The 18,957-nt window shown below is 43.3% G+C and overlaps 1 protein-coding gene across 3 annotated transcripts in view; it reads left to right on the forward strand.

The window, feature by feature from the left end:
• The window catches only part of CRIM1 (cysteine rich transmembrane BMP regulator 1), a 209,101-nt gene that overhangs the window by 165,612 nt on the left and 24,532 nt on the right, over positions 1–18,957 (forward strand). For all 3 annotated transcript variants that reach the window (XM_061432066.1, XM_061432065.1, XM_061432064.1), the window contains 2 exons: positions 2,964–3,179; positions 8,546–8,767. In XM_061432066.1, coding sequence (XP_061288050.1) covers positions 2,964–3,179; positions 8,546–8,767 — 438 coding nt within the window. The remainder of the gene's footprint in view (positions 1–2,963; positions 3,180–8,545; positions 8,768–18,957) is intronic.

An 18,957-nucleotide genomic window follows, 5' to 3' on the forward strand; every position in this document is an offset into this window, starting at 1 on the left:
TGCTCCAAATTATGGTTGTCCATAACAGTAATTATTACGGTAATACCTCATCTAGTGCCTTAACAAGCAAAGAGCTCAGCACGGTTTTATATTTATTATTTCTTCCACTAAGTGGAGGTCATTGAGTTAGGGAAAAATAAACTCAGGCAGATTTTCATTTGGAAAACAGACACAGAGATTAACTCTCTTAACCAAAGTAAAATAGTGTGTCCGCTGGCTGGCCAGAGAGACGTGAAGTCTCCTGAGTCTTGCATCAGATTTCTTTTAAAGTTGAAATGTACTGTTTGCGTTTAGAGTAGTGATGGTATTTCCCCTGGTCAGTCCTGGTTCTGTATCTCCCTCTGCCTGTGCAGCAGGTACACTCAAGAACCTGAGATCTGGGCCTTTGGCAGCAAGGCAGGCTCAGCCTGGGAGGGAAGGTACCACACACTAGCACCTTGGTCTGCACCTGCTTTGCCTGCCAGGGTGGGAGTGGGCAGAGGGGCACTGGAAGTCCCTTTCAGCCCTGAGATTCTATATACCTGATAACTAAGGAAAGTTCTAGGCAGCCTCCATGCCCCTTTAATAGTGGGCCCGGTGACAAAGTTTGTTTTGTTTCCCCTGGTTAAGCCAGATGTGCTCTGTATCTAAACTGTTTCCTGGTTCATGTTTTGCTAGTTAAATATGAAAAACCACCAGTGTCTACTGAAACAGAAGATAAGTGAACAAATCTAATGAGACAGAACTGATTTGACTCTTAGGGGAAAGAAGAATCATTTATTCCCATGAAGACCCCCATGCTTTAATTATGAGCATGAGAGTGTAGAGTGTGGCCTGCATCTGGGTCTTTGCTAAACTTGGTACTCAATGAAGAACTCTTAACTGGTGGAAATGCAAAGATACTACTGAGAATAGATGACTGACTTGAGTATGGAAAGTCAGAGAAACAAATGTAGTTTTGTCTATTACAGAGATATGGAAAGTTCCTATGCAAACACACTCAGAATTATTAGTGTGTAATTGTGGATGAGTGACTATCTAGACATACACATACAAAAACATATAGGTATTGACATACATAAATATGTAGGTATGTTTTCTTCCAAAAATCTTCAGTGAGTTGCCATGTATGGATCTTTCTGAATAGATACCTCAGCACTGATACATTCACAGACTCCTACTCCTACTTTAAAGAGTATTTTCTCCTATCTTCTATTCAGAGATCAGCTATTTTTCCTTCTGCGATAAATGAGCAACCTCTGAATCTTCTGATAGAAGATTCGCTAGATGATATGGTTTCTCAGATTTCTTTCCCCTATCTCTCTTACCTTCTATCTTTTACTTTTTCTACCTTTCAGTTTTTCTGTCACATCTGATCACTCATGTTTTGCCTTGAGGCACATGGATGTATATAGCAAAGGAAATCACAGTAAGGCACCTGCACACACATGTCATTTTTCATCTGACCATTTTCCCTAGTCATCCACGTTTAGAAGAGCAGCAATTCTCAACCCTCTGCAAGTCCTTTCCAACGGGAGCCTCTCTCCAACATTAGTGCGATGATGCTCTTTGGAACAATTTTATCTTTTCCTGTAAGCCATGAGAAATGTACTTTTATCTCATACCAGCCCAATTTTTATCCTAATTATCTTCCTCTCTACTTCCCTCACATACTAGAATGTCTGGCCCAGTTGCTTATGCACATAAGTGCTAGCTGATATCAGTTTTCTGTGGTATGTACACTTGGTCAAAGTTTTAGTCTTTACTAGCTCCCTGGAGATGAAGCTGTCTTAAAAGTTACCTTCTTAGCTGGACCCGGGCCCACACCACTGTATCTCCGCAGTATTGCTAACTCTCAGGCTGAACACTGCTTGGAAAGACACAGCCCATGAGTGCTGAGGAGATGTCAGCTCTGAGCGTCTCTGCACAAACAGAGTAGATCTTCTGGGGGCCGATTTCCGCTGAGCTCCAGGCGTGAGCCCGCCGCAGTGTCTGCAGACAGCTGCTCCGCGGGGTGCCCCACTGTCAGCACCTTCTTGAAACGCCTGTTGTGTTTGGATGATATGAACACGGTTAATATCTTCATACTTCTCGTTTCCCCAGCACAACTTCAGGGCAACTCCCAGTGCCTCTTCAGACGTTTTCAGCATTAAATTCCCTCTCTATCTTTATCATCTCACCAGGAGCTCCAAATTCCCCCTCCACTGGGGAGAAAGAGCTCATACTTACCGTCAACCTCTGAGCGTTTACCTCTCTTGATCATATCACCAAATGTTTAGTCTCAAGTGAGGTTTCACACTGTAAATTCTGAAAAAGCAGTCCTGCTCACTGGGCTGACAGCTGGTCTATAGTGGGGTGTGTCCTGCTTAAGAGCAGGACTTATTTCTGAGCCTAAAAGGACCCAGGGCCCCAGAGATAATGAGGAGGATGAGGCACAAATCAGTTGGCAATTCTGTTTAATCTGTAGGCATATTCATGATGCAAAGAAGCATAGACTTAGGTTCGAATGCCTTGTCTCCCCTTAATATTCTGAGTTCTCAGTTTCGTCATAAGTAAAATAGGATAACAGTACCTGTTCACACAGCTGGTGTAAGGAATAAATGAAGTAACACATGTAAAGTGCTAAACATGGAAACTGGACCATAGTGAGCATTCAGTTGGTGAGAGATCTTTATTCTAGACAATCCTACTCATTCACAGACATCCCCTAAGAGGCTCCTGTTTCCTTCAGCAGTGAGGGTCCCTGTAATTTAATTGTCTCGACAGATTCTGTCATTCCATGTTGACAGGCTTGAACCACTTCCTGAAAAATAGCCCTTCTGCCTTATATTTCTGTGCATGGAATGTTTTCTCCCCTGTCCTCCGGGCAGGAGCCACCAGTTCGTCTCCTGTGTCCCTCAAAGCCCACAGCACCGGGTTCTTCACAAGCTGGTGAGACTGCAGCCCGATCATTTCCTGTGTTTGGCTCTTCTCTCGTTCCGCAGATGACTTCGTGGTGCAGAAGCCAGAGCTCAGCACGCCGTCCATCTGCCACGCGCCCGGGGGAGAGTACTTTGTGGAGGGAGAAACGTGGCACATTGACACCTGCACGCAGTGCACGTGCCACAGCGGGCGGGTGCTGTGTGAGACGGAGGTGTGCCCGCCGCTGCTCTGCCAGAACCCCACACGCACCCAGGACTCCTGCTGCCCACAGTGCCCAGGTAACCGGCGTTGCGTCATGGGGAGGGCCAGGGCCACAGCCCGAGCCTCGTCATCCTGCAAGACCAGTGGGCTGGGTGGAGCCCATGGGGTAACAGGCCAGGCCCAGTCACCAGTATCCCAGACAGGAGTGACCCGGGCAACTGGCTTCCTGAATGCACTCCCTTCTGTCGAGCACATGTTTGTGCCATATGCCAAGTATGCTTTGCACCAGAGGTGACTGTAAACAATAACAGAAAATTGTTTCTACCTTTTTTTCCCTTAACCCTAAATTTCAGACTCAAGAGAGAGTCCTGCTGCACCAAATTATTCCAAATGATTTTGCTATTGTGAAGTCATCTTTGTCATTACAAAATGTGAAGAGCAGTTATTGATAAAGAATGTAAAATTATTTGAGAAACGTAAGATATATGTGTTTGATGAAGATACTTTGTTAAACAGAAGAATTGCTAAAATATGCATAACACCCACATTTTCAAATCTGCAGTGATTAAGATCCGAAAGTATTAAACGACCAGCACTGCATATGTCCAAAGAGCACTATTGTTTTTTTTTCTTTTTCCAGTCTTCAGATAATCTGGCCTTAGCAGATGAATTTATAGTCATGTAACAAATACAATGAAATTTTGTCAGACTTTTTAAGCATAAATTGCTGATCTTGCAACTAAAGTAGCAATTCTAATTAATACCAGAATATATAACTTTTTTCCAGAAGACACTTAATTTGTATAATTACCAAGTAGATAGCACACTAGTGTAGTTTTGCTATTGCTCAGTCTGTTATCTTTTCAACTTAAATCAATAATCATTTATTTTCTAAATGTATATTCTTAGAGCATTTTTGCTCAGTAAAACATAAACCCTTGCATTTGATTAGTTTCTTTACATTGGATTGTCTAGTCAACCAACTGGAATCTATTATTCTGTCATTATGTAACCAGCGTAGTTGATGTCCAAAATCTTCCTGGGTTCACATTGATGATATTTTTAATTGCATCAGATGAAATTGTAGGGATAGCCACATTTTTGCTGTTGTCATCATGCCCTGCTGCTTAGGTATTATCTTAGTACAGAGTCTTTGGTGTAATTTTCAACCATGTTAATCTGAAAAGCTTAATTAGTATGACATCTTTTCTAGTATAATAGTTCAGATGTGTTATGTTGTTATGATATACCCTGGAAATGACAGTGTTAGTCGCTTAGTCGTGTCCAACTCTTTGCAACCCCATGGACTTAGCCCACCAGGTTCTTCTGTCCGTGGAATTCTCCAGGCAAGAATACTGGAGTAGGTAGCCATTCCCTTCTCCAGGGGATTTTCCTGACCTAGGGATCGAACTCAGGTCTTCTGCATTGCACATGGATTGTTTACGCAATATACGCTAGTCCCTGCTATATTATATAACATAACTCTTTTACTTAGATACAAACCCTACTAATGTTTCTCTGTTAATGTATGACCATGACTATTCCCATCCTCCTGATGGAAACTACTTTGAGTGGTCTTTTCACTGGTAATCATGAATTTAAATCCATTTATAGCTTCATTTTACAAGTGCTTAGGGACTGCCTGAATTGAGCCATGGGGATCCTGGGGTTGATGAGAACAGACACAACTCCTGTCTTATGAAGCAGTAATCCAGAAGAAGAGCTGAACGGTTTTTTTAAGTAAATCACGACAGAGTGAGAGGAGTGCCTGGAAAGGAAAGCACTTTTAAAAAAGCACATGTAGGAGCTTCCCTGGTGATCCAGTGGCCAAGACTCCATGCTCCCAGTGCAGGGAGCCCAGGTTCCATCCCTGGTCAGGGAACTAGCTCCCACATGCCACAGCTAAGTTCAAGTGTAGCCAAATAAATAAATATTTTAAAAAAATTAAAAAGCACATGTAACCTAGGAAGCTTTAGCTAAAGTGAGAAGTACCTCAGTTGCTGCTTGTCTTAGGATCTGAGAAGAAATACAGAGGTTGGTCTAGGGGACGGGACATCTCCACGACCACTGGCCCAGATTTAACCTCTGACTGGATTCAGAGGTTCAGCCCAGGCAAAGAACAAGAGGTCCCTAGAAATGGGACTCCTTTGTGTGCTAGGGACTGATTTCTTAGAGCCAGGCCTCAAGGTCAGTGCACGTGAACAGAGGCCCTTCTGATTCTACCAGCAAATGGGAAGAAGCACCCCCTGTATACCTGGCTTTGACCTCTCCTTTATTAACGTATGCCTAGGTGACTCTTCCTTTCTTTGCATATAATTTGAGGGATACTTCACTTTGTTTCCTAGATCAGTATTCCAAAGGCTACACTTACATCTGTGAATAAGCATGTCCCTGGAGTGATCTTAGATTTTAAAATCAGTCACCTACCCCATCATTGATCTTTCAGAACTTGCCATTCATAGTTGTGTTGTAGTGATAAAAAGTCTTAAAATTCAAGTGAAGATCGACAGCAGCACTGATAAATGGAGTACTTCACAGCTAGAAGAATACCATCTCTAATCTTAGGATCATGTCATGCCGAGTCACTTCAGTTTTGTCCAACTGTTTGCGACCATGTGGACTGTAGCCCGCCAGGCTTCTCTCGAGATGGATTCTCCAGGCAAGAATACTGGAGTGGGGTTGCCATACCCTCCTCCAGGGGATCTTCCTGACTCATGAGATCAAACCTCATCGCTAACACCTCCTGCATTGGCAAGTGGATTCTTTACCACTGGTGCCACCTGGGAAGCCCAGTCTTAGGATACTTGTATTGTAATATTGTCCCAAAATGATATATAGGTACTAAAACTAGGAGAATTGCATCCCTGTAGTGATTGGGAGTCCTCTGATGCTGTTGGCCCCTCTGTCCTTAACTTACATTCTCATCTGGCCTGGCTTAGAACAAGGTCTAGAAGTAGACTCATGAAGAAAGATTGACCATCCCTGTAGGTGACGGTAAAGGGAGAAAATAGAGCACTTCTTTTTTTTTCACACTTTTTTAAAATTCTCTTTTCATTTTTGATATTTTAAAGTTGGAGAGAAGCATAGCACAGAAGAGAGAGGGAGCTGGAATAGAAATAAAAAGAATGAATGAACACCAGCGAAAGAACTGGTGAAAAACAGAATAAGTTAGTTAACACACTGTTGACTGGGGGATTTTCGTAGAAACTAACGCCTATGACTGGCAATTTGTTATGTAAGTGAATATTGAAACATCTCTAGTCAATAATATTTGGGTCACAGAAAACATACTTATATGTCTGTAGTCAGTAACTTGTTAATATTTGGAATCAGAGGTATAAAAAGGGGTTCTCCTTTCTTCCTAAAAATGGAAAGATGCCCAACAAAGGAAGATACCGTGGGCAAGATACCAGATGACACCTTCATCAGGCTTCAGTTAGTCTCCTGCCCGTGGGGCAGACACTGCATCTCAGCTGCAGGTCTCACTCCAGCTCTGCTGGCACACCCCTGTGTCCCCTGAGGTCCCCTCCAGACTGTAGGATATTCGTTTCAGCTGCTAGTTCATGATTTCATCACTGCTTCCTCTTCTGAGTTTTCAGATACCAGGTTGGATGTTGCTTGCAAGAGCTAAGCTGTCATAACCCACAGAAACCTCGTGCCAGCTTGCAGAACCTCACGTAGACTAGTGTGAGTTGCCCTGATTGCCAGCCAAATCAAAAGTTAACGTCAGTCAGTCTCTTAAAAAGAACTTAGCCCTCAACATGGATGACCAGAAAAGGTCCCTGAGAAAGCAGTCCCATCTTCCCATCTTTAACTCACATGCATGTGATCCAGTTTTCCTAACTGAACCTGGAGCACTTTTGGAGCAGTGGAAACCAGTGGCTGTTCTTTCTCTATTGCTGCCTTCAGGACTGGCAGTAGGAGATACAGTTACACAATTTGGTCTCAGAGCCCAAAACAAAGCAGCTACCCCACTTCTCATAGAGACTCTCCTTGTCCAGCCATACTTGTTGCCAGAGGGTGTCTTCATGAGGGGGACAGAAAGTGGAACGCTGAGAGCGTCTGCAGGACTGTGATCACTACATGTTTATTAAAGAGCAGACTTCATGAAGTTGATTCTGAGAAGAACAGATGATACTTCTGTCACTGTGTCCACTGAGAAAATGGGATTCTCTTCAAGAATTGCTGGGTGGGACCATCCTGCCTCTTCTAGACTCTCAAGCGCAGAGGTTGTTAGAAGTGCTCCCTTGTCAGTGACGTTACTCAACCAGGAACCTCACCAGCTTGTACTTTCCTTTGTTATAGCCCATCAGCTTTCTGCTTGAGTTAACAGTTCTCAAGTCATTTCAGTGAATGCTAATACCCAAAGAGATATCCAGGGTTTTCTGGCAACGATCTTTTCTGTTAAGTTGTTGCAAGATTTCGAGACCCTCTGGTCTGTCTGTACATAGGGAAAACATACAAGACTTGCAGCTAGTTTCTCTGTGGGTACATCCTCAAGAGTTACTACATTCTGCATCACCTTTTAGCCATTAATGTGAATGCCTGAACATTGAAGTGTCACATGAGGTTTAGAAGTCTGTTTGGGTGTTGGTTGGCTAGGACTGCATGGGGCTGCAAATAGGAGAAACCCCAGCTCAGTTTTTAAACAAGTAGAGGTTTCTTTTCCATGCATTGTGGGAAGCTTGGAGCCAGATGTTGACCACATCGATTTAGTATCTTAGTGATAGCAAGGCCTGTCTTTACAGGTATGAGAAGGATATTACAGCTACAGGCCACAGGCTCATAGTCAAGGCTGGAAGGTTAAGGGTCGCTTTACATCTGCCCTTCTTTTAAGGAAGGGAAAGTTGGGACTTCCCTCGTGGTCCATTGGTTAAGACTCCACTCCCACTGCAGGGGGGTCAGGTTCAGTCCTTGGTCGAGGAACTAAGATCTCACATACCACATGGTGTGGCCACAAAAACAAAAATAAAAATATTTAAGAAAAAGGGGGAAGCAAAAGCTTTCGCAGAGGTCCCCTGATTACCAGTAAATCCATTAGCCACAGCTTAGTGACACAGCTGCCTCTAGTTGTGCAGGAGAAAAGGAAGGAGCAGATTGTTCCACCTGACGTATCAACCTTGTGGTCCAAGTCCTCAGCCACCCACCTCCCATCCCCCAAATCAGGATTTTGTTATGCTAAGGAGAAAAGGTAGCATGGATGTTGTGCAAACAACTAACAGAATCTCTGCAACAGACCTTTTGTGTCTGTTGTTTGCTTAAAAAACCCAGACCTGGTCCTAGTCAGACGTGCTCTTTTGTTCCTGAGTCTGTTTTAAGGAGATACACGAATGCCTGGTGGGCGAGCGCGCTTCGTGTGGGGCAGAGTGAGGCTCGCTGTGTTGCACAGTGGGTGCCTTGCAGCATCTTCTTTCCACTGCTGACCTTCTGTTCACTTTTGCAGATGAACCTCTCCAGCCTTCCTCATCCCACAATGACAGTGTGCCTAGTTACTGCAAAAACGATGAAGGGGATATATTCCTGGCAGCTGAGTCCTGGAAACCCGACGTGTGTACCAGCTGCGTGTGCATGGATAGCGTCATTAGCTGTTACTCTGAGTCTTGCCCTTCTGTATCCTGTGAAAGACCTGTGTTGAGAAAAGGCCAGTGTTGTCCCTACTGCATAGGTAAGACCAAGAAAAAAATCGTTTCTCCTGCCCAGCGACCACTAATTCTCTATTGACAGCTATATGCGTAGATCAGTTAGTAATTTTGAAATCCGTTTTTCTGGTTGACATACCACACAGGCCCAGTGTAGGTCACAACAGGAGGAGCAAAGATGTGAAAGGTGTATTCCCGAGGTAAAACATGTTGAGAGTACAGAAATGCTTTCTGAGGATATCATAATGTTACAATGCCATCAAGTTCTACTGGGCTCCTTTGCATTTGGGGATTTTCACTATTAGAGTTAGAACTCTCCTCCTTCACCTTATTATTGTCTGTGGTCTTTTTGTCCACAGACCCACCATGTCTCATATCAGAGTACACTTCGTGCCTGAAGCTTGCCACTACCTTAAGATCAGCCAAATACCAGATACTGATTTAAACTCCCAGTTCTTCCTCTGTCTGCTGACACTTAATTGATCCTATTTAGACCATGCGGTCGTCCATGTTGAGGACCTAGGGACACAGAATGAGACCTGTGTCACGTCAGAGCCCTCTCCTTCATGTGACCCACCGGGATGCGTCTTACGATCAGAGGACATACGTATATTAGCCCCAGACATCTATACCAAAACTGGTCCTATGCACACAAGCCAGATGCTGTTCTGGAGTCCCGAAGGTGAGGCTCAGACAGCTGGCAGCTCTAATACAGCACAGTCCCTACTCCCAAGGCTCTCACTCTCTCTGATTGCTTCTGTCTCAAGTAAAACTCATAAAGTCAAGTGAAAGACAATGACGTATCTCAGTCCAGTTGTGAACCTATAGTCAGAGTTAGCAGGTGAAAAATTAGGCAAGCTGTATTAATGGCAGGCATCACGCATTTATTGTTGAAGGTATTTGCATGCTTTCTAGATGCAAGTCAGTGCATATATTTGGGGTAAATGCGTGAGGAGGAGGGGAAATCCTCTGGCCACAGGACTTTGTAGCAGCCCGTGTAGATGAGTCAGTAAATGGTGCTCAGGTGCCCATCGGCCACCACTCAAGCTTCTCAGGATAGCTCCTCCGGCCACTCTGTGGGGTCACGCCCTCTGAACACTTATTCTGCACATTAGTATACGAGAGATGGAAAGATTTCAAAACACAATTTCTGGTCTCAGGAATTTTACAGAGCTTGATTTTATCCATGTCATGGTTAGGGAATGTGTGAAAATGGATTCTCTTCTTTTCATAGGGTGACTGTCTATCCAGTTTATTCTTTAAACTGTGCTTTTGTGAGTGAAGTGGGGACTGTTCATAATTTTGATGGGACCATGGCTCTAGACCAGGAGTGTCCCAAGCCAGTGGGGACCTATGGTTGCCCCACCTCTTAGTGACAGGGATGCTAGATCTGCTGTAATACCTACAAAGCTGGCTTTGTAGCTTGTAAGCGGAAGCCAAAAATGTATCAAGGCATCCATCCAGCTTACTGCTACATATCTTCTCAGAGAGTTGACTGGCATTCATCTTGTTAAAAATGGCATAGTCTTTGATGAGATCTGAATGAAAAGTGTAACCAGGTCACTATTTCAGACCAGGGCATTGGTAGAGGGGGCGGAAATGTACAGCCAGGACCAACATACTGAAATACCAAAACTTCTGTCCTAAGGAGACAATTTATAAATCAACCAGGAGTACTTGGATCATAGTTGGAAACCAAGGCCCAGGAAACCTGAGAATTCTGTAACCTTCAGAGGAAAAACCCAGCTGTGAATTTCTCATGTGTTGAAATGCTCTGAATTTTTTTTTTTTTTTAAGATAAAAATGTTCCTGTTGTGTTTTGCTACTTAATGGTGAATATGTGATTAGTAAGTTGCTCAACTAATTAATGTGTTTCCATGTGATAGTAGTAAATCACTTTACTGTCTCACAAAACCAGTTTAACAAATCAATACTTATGGAAAGAAACCTGCATATCCTAGAATTCTGTGTTCTTTGTCTTTTTTTTTTTTTTTTTGCTTTTGCTTTCATATTTTCCTATTCCAATTCCTGCATCTAGACTGTACATTCTTCTTTAGTGTGGGGAGGAAAATACCAGTTTGGCCTCAATTTGTGATTTTGATTTCAAATTAGATTATAGGCACTTTCACTAAATTGTGGTTCACATAAACTCATAACGACAGAGTAGAAATTTTGATTCTGTTACAACAGTCCCCACCCCCACCGCCCCAGCCACATTGATGCAGGTATAACTGTATAATATAAACCTATGAGGTATCTTCTGCCAAACATGTTTGGGGTCTTTAACAGTTGATGAGTAATACTGTGTGCTGTTATCCTCACATTCATCTTAATTTATTCATACATGTTTTATTTCTGAAATAGTCATTGTTGTTATCATTTAGTTGCCAAGTCATGTCCAACTCTCTGCAACTCAATGTTGGACTGTAGCCCACCAGGCTCCTCCGTCCATGGGATTCCAACAGGCAAGAACACTGGAGTGGGTGACCATTTCCTACTTCTCCAGCCCAGGGATGGAACCCAGTTCTCCTGCTTGTTAATCCAAGCAGATTCTTTACACTGAGGCACCTGGGAAGCCTTGAAATAGTCATTAGTCTCTGTAGGCATCATGCTGCTGCTGCTGCTGCTGCTAAGTCGCTTCAGTCATGTCCAACTCTGTGCGACCCCATAGACGGCAGCCCACCAGGCTCCCCCGTCCCTGGGATTCTCCAGGCAAGAACACTGGAGTGGGTTGCCATTTCCTTCTCCAGTGCATGAAAGTGAAAGTGAAGTCGCTTAGTCGTGTCCTACCCTCAGCGACCCCATGGACTGCAGCCTTCCGGCAAGAGTACCGGAGTGGGGTGCCGTTGCCTTCTCCGCTGTGTGCGTCATACTTTCTTGCAATTAGCCTTTCAGATTGGGCTTCATTCTGTCTCCCAGCTAATACTCAAGCACATGAAGTCAGATTCAGTTCATGACTACGATTTGAGGATTTTCTGACCCTCCAGTTTGCTCCCTTCACCTCTCCAGACTTCTTCTCTTGTCAGCTTCCCATCAGCATGGTCCCTCTGTAAGGGCACCAAGCCTAGGCAGCCGTAGCATGCCTATGAGCAGTTGTCAGCTGTGCCGCACCGGCAAAGTCTTCATCCCCATCCACATCACTGAGCAAAGGGGAAGAGTGGGCATGCCATCATTCTGCATGGCATAAAGCTCCCAATGGCTTCTCAGCAGGCTCCAAGGACCAGTGCTTTCATTGTCTCCTGTTCCAGGCTTTCTCACTGTGAACCCAGCTCCTTGTTAACCCAGGCAGTCTGGTCCCAGGGTCACGTGTACCTCCGCCAAGCCTACGGCGCTGACCTCACCATGACTGCAGATCACCTCCCTGGGTGCATTTTCTTCCAAATCAATCAAATACAGATTTCTAAAAAACCGGATACCTGCCTTTGATCTGACTTCTTTTTTTAGTGATAAAATCTCTGAAGAAAAGTGTTCTTGCTTTCATCTTGTAAAGTAGCCTTTTTTTCTTACCACAAGAGAACTGAAAAGGGTGATCCTGCTAAACATAGTATTATTACAAATGTTTGGTGTTCCTTTCAGATAAATTATCAAGTCAGTAAAGTGCAATGATAATGCTTCTCTCTAATGTGTGAAGGCCTCATATTATGTGTACTAATTTAACAGAATGTGTAATACAGACATAATTAAAAGGATTGATGATTAATTTTGAAAAGTGAACAGCTTTGTCTAATTACTTATAATACCCATCATTAAGGAATTCATCTTTGTACTGGAAAGAAGCTAAGTAGTAATTACCCAATCATTTTAGTGGAACATCTTCAGATTCTTGAATTTTTTCTATTCTAGCTTCCTACACAAATACGTACAAACTTAGAGATTTTATTCTCATAGGCTTTTTGACTGTCATGATGGCTTAAAGAACGGAGAATGAGAATCAAGAGATGACTTGAATGTAGCTCAGGTGGGGATAAAAGGCCTGGTAGGAATTTTAATGTGTGATGGCAGATTTGACACATGGTTCCTTAGAAAGAGCAGATGCCTTCTTCATGTCAGACTTGCAAGGTAGCATCTGGGGCCTTATCACTGACTACATGCTACGTGCCTTTTTGGAACCTTCCTGAAGAAAAAAATTATTTCAGTGCTTCAGTGATATCTTTATCCCATCACTGCTAAAGGGCAGCAGGTGGTGTACCACCAGCACTTCCTGTGCCTGAGGGGACGCTTGTCCTGACACATTACCATTGCTCTGATGTCTGTGTCGGTGATGCTTCTGCCAAGGGCCAAACTGGCGTCTTCTGTCAGCAACCCAGCAGGTCTGCACCATGTCCAGGAGCGCAGTCATTCCCGAGTGTTATATTCCCAACTACTATATTTGCATTATGTAATATAAAACATTATAAGATCGATGATATCTATTACTATAGATATTATCTGTAATACTATAAAATATAAAGAAAGGGCACTACATTGATCATAAAGGTCTCTCTTCATTTAGTCTTTGGGGTCTTCAAGCCCATATCGCTGCTGCAGCATACCTGATGACTTTGGAAATGTAGGTGTTCAGGTGTCCCCCCTGACCCCCCCACCAGATGAGGAGCTGAATAAGCAAATCTTGTGTGGGCCAAGTCATAAGTATGACTCAGTGCAGAGAATGCAGTAAGTCCCCAGCATATGAACCTTTAAGCTGCAAACTTTCAAAGATGAAAACATGCACTCACGTGTTCAGTCACGTCAGTTAGCATGTCTGGCATACATTGTCACATTCATGTGTCCTCTACAAGTGGCTGTGTTCTTGTGTACTTTACTGTATAGGACTGTACAGAGTACAGAAGTACAGTGTATTTATTTCTAGCCCAGGATGTCCAAAGACAAGCACAAAAGCAGCAGTGATGTAGCTGGCACTGTACTGTACTTGCCAGGGTAGTGTACTGTAAGATTAAAATGTTATCTCTGTTTCTTTGTGTCTGTTTTTTATGTATTATTTGTGTAAAAAGCATTATAAACCCATTATGCTATAGTACTATATGCGTGCTTAGTTGCTCAGTCGTGTCTGACTCTTTTGCCACCACAGGGACTGTAACCCACCAGACTCCTTTGTCCAAGGGATTTCCCAGGCAAGAATAATGAAGTGGGTTGCCATTTCCTTCTTCAGAGAATCTTCCCGATCCAGGGATCAAACCCAAGTCTCCTGTGTCTCCTGCATTGCATATGGATTCTTTACCTGCTGAGCCATCAGGGAAGACTATTTAGCCGATTGTGTTAGTTGGGTACCTAGGCTAACTTTGCTGGACTTATGAACAAATTAGACTTAGAATTTGCTCTCTGAATGGAACTCGTCCATATGTACAGGACTTGCTGAATTGTCTTGAAATGTAGCATTGGCAAGCATTTTTATTTATTTGTAGCTGTATGTTATTTTATAAAATATCTGAGGTCAGATATTTAGAGCCAAGTTTGTTGGCTGGAAATCCCTGAGTCACTACATCTTTTTCTTTTGTGTGTTTGTCTACACACACACATATTTATTTCATAATTTGGTGTGAACAAAATTATATTCTGATTACATGTCTTCAAGTCATCAGTATCTTTTAAGTGTCTTTAAGTATCTCATATCTTTAAGGATCTGTGAAAATGAGTTCTAGTATAGATGGTACATGAAAAAGTGGTTTTCTTGTGGGTTATATCAAAACATCTGTCTGATTAGAGATTAGCTACTTTTATGTTTTTATATGTCTTATGTTAACATTTGAGTTGGAGCTTTCAAGTGGAGTCCAGCTGTCTTGGCACTCAGTTGTACTGGTGTCATTATATTTCCTCTCCACAGTGATCTTAACTAGCAAATGATTAATAATATTTCTCCTTGGTAAGGAGACTTACCAAGACTTACAACTTGGTAATGACTGTGCTTTATATCAGTCTATCATACTACATTCGTTTTTGCCTAGATTTATGTTTGTTTGTTTAGGTATCTTTTAGAGATAAATATAAATACTATCTCTTTGGAACATCTGTTGATTATTGTGTATTTAACTCAGCCCGAGAATCAAACGGGAAATAGTTAATACGGCGTCCCTAAGATATACAATCCATAGGACTAAATGTTGTGCATTTTTAACCCATCATGCTATAATATTAGCATCTTCATTGGAACACTTTCATAGCTATTTCTCCAATATGTTTTGCTAAAATTAAAAACTTCTGTGTGTTGGGAAGAGAATGTACTTTAAAGCCAAGGTGTTACGACCCCATCTCTGGCACATTCTACCTATAGGTCTTGGTGATAAGACAACTGTTGCTCAGTTTTCTCATCTGTAAGATGAGAATAATAATATTGTTCTATACTTCACTAAAGTTCTGTGAAAATTAAGTGATACACATATGTGCATGCATGCTTAGTCACTCTATTGTGTCTGGCTTCTTTCTGACCCCATGGACTATACCCCATCCGTCTCCTCTGTCCATAGGATTTTCCAGGCAAGAATAATGGTGTGGGTAGCCATTCCCTTCCCCAGGGAATCTTCCCCATCCAAGAATCGAACCTGGGTCTCCTGCATTGCAGGCAGATTCTTTATTGTCTGAGCCACCATATTTATGAAAAGTCCATACATATGTGAAGTCTGTTTGTTGCTCAGTCATGTCCATCTCTTTGTGACCCCATGGACTGTAACCTGCCAGGCTCCTCTGTCCATGGAATTCTCCAGACAAGAATACTGGAGTGGTTAGCCATTCCCTTCCCTAGGGGATCTTCCCGACCCAGGGATCAAACTCAGATCTTCTGCATTGCAGGCAGATTCTTTACCATTTGAGTCACCAGGGAAGCCCAGTATGTGAAAGCTCCTTAAAATGGTAAATAGGATATGAATATATATTGGCTCAGAGTTACAGCTCTTTGAACACATGGTACACCTGACCTAGGTGACAGACACCACAGGGACTCTTCATATCTCACTCTAAATACAGCACCCACCTTTCTGCAAGAGAAACTGGATATCGCATCCCAGTGATGAATTGCTGAAGGACGCAAGTATCTGAGAAAACACTTTGGTGATATACTTCATCCTGCACACTTCTAGCTTAAATAAATAGCCCATGATGCCCTCAGTCACCTTATCATGACCCCAGTGGAAGCAGCGTGCTACCTGAAGGTCTGTTTTGCAGCTGGGTGGTAGCAGTGCCTGGCCCCCAGGCCTCAGAGCTTCACTTAACTTCCATGCCTCTGGACATCACACAGAAGAGAGAGGGAGCTCCTTTATTTTTCTGTTTGCATTGAGAGGCTAGTCCATGTGAGGCGTCCACGGACTTGTTGTACAGGATCCGCTGTGATTACTGGAAGCAAAAGATGTTGTGTTTACTATCAGGGGAGGCACCCAAGTGCTTCCTGCATGTTCTTCAGAGCTCTAGCTCCCTGGGGCCCCTGCTCTGCGACCCCGGTGGTCACAGACAGTGCCGAGTGATTTGAGCAAAAGGAAAGCGGGATGCTTTTCTGTGTATTGTTTGGAGGGTGTAAGACGGGTAACATTCGGTTGTCATGCACTATACTAACTTTGGAACTGGTCTAAAGTTGTCGTGACAAAAATAAACAGGGTTTGATTTCAGTTTGTTTAGATCGTGCCCTCCACCCTAGGAAGCATCTCATCTTGCTTATCCCATAGGCAGCTTTCCCCTCTCACTTCTGTATCCTTTCCAGGCCCCTGGCTGTGTAAATAGAAATTCAAGTTGTTCTGGTTAACTTGGGGGAAACTTCTGAGTGGCATGTCTTTATCTCAGCTTCGGCTCTGTGTTCTTATTTTAAAGATGTCTGTTGCACAGAAGGGAGACTGGCACTGGTCTTTGCAGAATATTAGTAGGTGCCTTTTGCCTCTGATTTCTGCCCAGGGGCCAGCCCTGATTGTGCACCCTCTAATGAGGGGTGAGTACCCCCTTTAACAGGATTATATTTCAGTGACAAAATGCAATCAGACCTGAAGTCAGTCTGCAGACTGACCAAGCTCAGGCTCTAATGGGATGAAGCACCTCCTGTAAGTACAGAAACTCCTCTGGTGCAGAAACTGGCCACCCTGGGAAGCCCACTGGCTTCTACTTCAGAGTTTTCTTAATCTAGAGAAGAGTCAATCTTTATATTCTTTAAAGTTCGAAATGGAATGTTTCCTTGAACTTCTATCCAAGAAGTGTTTAATCAACCTATAACATGCTTATACAAGGATGAATAAGTTCTATCGCTGAGAAAGTCCCTCCTCTTTGCATGCAGCAGGAATCAGAGATCGCTGCGTTTATCAGTTTGGTAGGAACTCAGGAAAATTTATAATTTCTCTGTTAACTTGGAACCCTATGTCAGCACCTATTCTTTCCAATATGTTGAAGAAACCTGAAAGCCTTTTTTGGCCTTTATAAAGAGACCTGGACTCTCATCCCAAGAAATAAAATAAAAGCAGAAAATGGGCCTTTCAGGAAAAGTCCTAAAACCAGGAGCAGATCTGTCTTTCCAGTAGTGAAGACATTATAGAGATCGGGACCTTTAAGTACAAGCCACCATTCTCCTTGCCATAACCTTTCTCTGCCCCCCATCCTCCACCAAAAAAAAAAAAAAAAAACCCACCAAAAAACACAGTATATGGAGGTAAGAGTCAGCCTACATGGCAGTGCTGTGACCAGTTGTCTCAGTTTTTTCTTTCTATGTAAGTGAATTAAGAGCAAGTATTTTGTTAGAAGCTAAAAGTTACAAGCTAAAGTACTCAGTTTTTGAGATTAATCAGTAAGTTTTATTTTTGTATTTTTAGCCAAAAGCTTTATCACTTGCTGATGGAGTAACTGTGTTAGATCTCTGCCTCACTGAAATTGTCTAGGCTGCTTGCACCTGCTTTCAGTAAGACTTGATTGAGTTCCGCTTCTGTGCTCCTTGTCAGTCTTTGGAGCTCCAGCAGACCAGCATGCTCAAAACCAGTCTTCATCTTCTGTGCCTACAGATATCTCCACTCCTTAGTGACCTGCTCATTTGCTCAGGTTCCTTTTTCGTTATGATTTCTGTTTATCTCCACTTTATGTAAAAGCAAAAAAAAGCTAGTTTCTCCAACAGGAGGCACCTGCATTCCACTGATTCTCCATCATAAAGTGTGCCCAGCTTGGGATATAAAAATGCAGAGTATATCACAGGGCAGGGATCACAGTGTCCTGTCAGCTAAGGGAGAGTGAAATGTAAGGTCATAGTAGGTTCTCGGCGCTTTGTAAAAGTTAGCCAGCAGTTTCCACCTCCTCTGTGCTCCCCTAACTCAGCCATGTCAGTGGAAATGCTTGCCGACTTTTCCACTCTCACTTCTCGTCTTACATGACGCGCAGTGTAACCGGTACCTTTCTCCACCTACCTAAATGATTACACTAAAGTTTTCTTTAAATTCCTCGAACCTTAATCTTAAGAAATCAGTTTGAAGTGTATTATTATTAGCAGGGCCTGGAGTTGGCACAGTTTTCTCCAAGTCATTTGGCACATGTGTTTGGACCTGAAATCACATAAAGCTGCTAAGATCCCTGGGATCCAGGAATCTCCCGGAGGGCAGAAACGCCCCGCCCCCCGCCTCCCGGCCGTGTGCGCTGCGTCCCCGTCCCTGGTGTCTAGCATGGCGCCCTCCACAGTGAGGTGTGGGGAGCACAGGCACCCACTGCTCCGCTGGGCTGGATGCTTCTGATGGGACTTCTTGCTCCAGAAGCAAGAGCTGCATTTAGCTTCTTGGCCACGAGGATCCCAGAGTAAATTACTTTTCAGGTCTCTAAATAGTACGCTGGAGATTTGAAAGAACTGATGCCATTTCTAAAGCCACCCAACTTCCTCCCAGGAAGTTACTCCCACACTGAGACTCTGACTTCATGACCTACCACAACCAGATTTAGAACCTGAACCACCTATGTAGGGAAGTTATCTCCTGGCAGAAATGGAAAAGTCCAACTGTCATACAGTTTCTAGCAGATTTTACTTTTTAGAACCTTTGCCAGAGGAAAGGCAGTAGGGAGTCTGAAACTCCTTTCTTTTCACCATGGTCAGATTCAGAGCAGCACCTGATGCTGCGCCAGTGGCTCCTGAGAGACTAAATTGGACTTTTAGAGAGGAGGAAAAGGACCCAATTTTAGTATCTAGGTTTCTCCCCAGCTGTTAATTAGCTTTATGGTGTAATTAGTCAAATAGCTCAAGAGGAGAAGCAAAATCCAACTTTGAATGGCCTGGGAAGCC

The sequence above is a fragment of the Bos javanicus genome, chromosome 11 (assembly GCF_032452875.1).
Source record: "Bos javanicus breed banteng chromosome 11, ARS-OSU_banteng_1.0, whole genome shotgun sequence".
NCBI classification, from domain to species: Eukaryota; Metazoa; Chordata; class Mammalia; order Artiodactyla; family Bovidae; genus Bos; species Bos javanicus.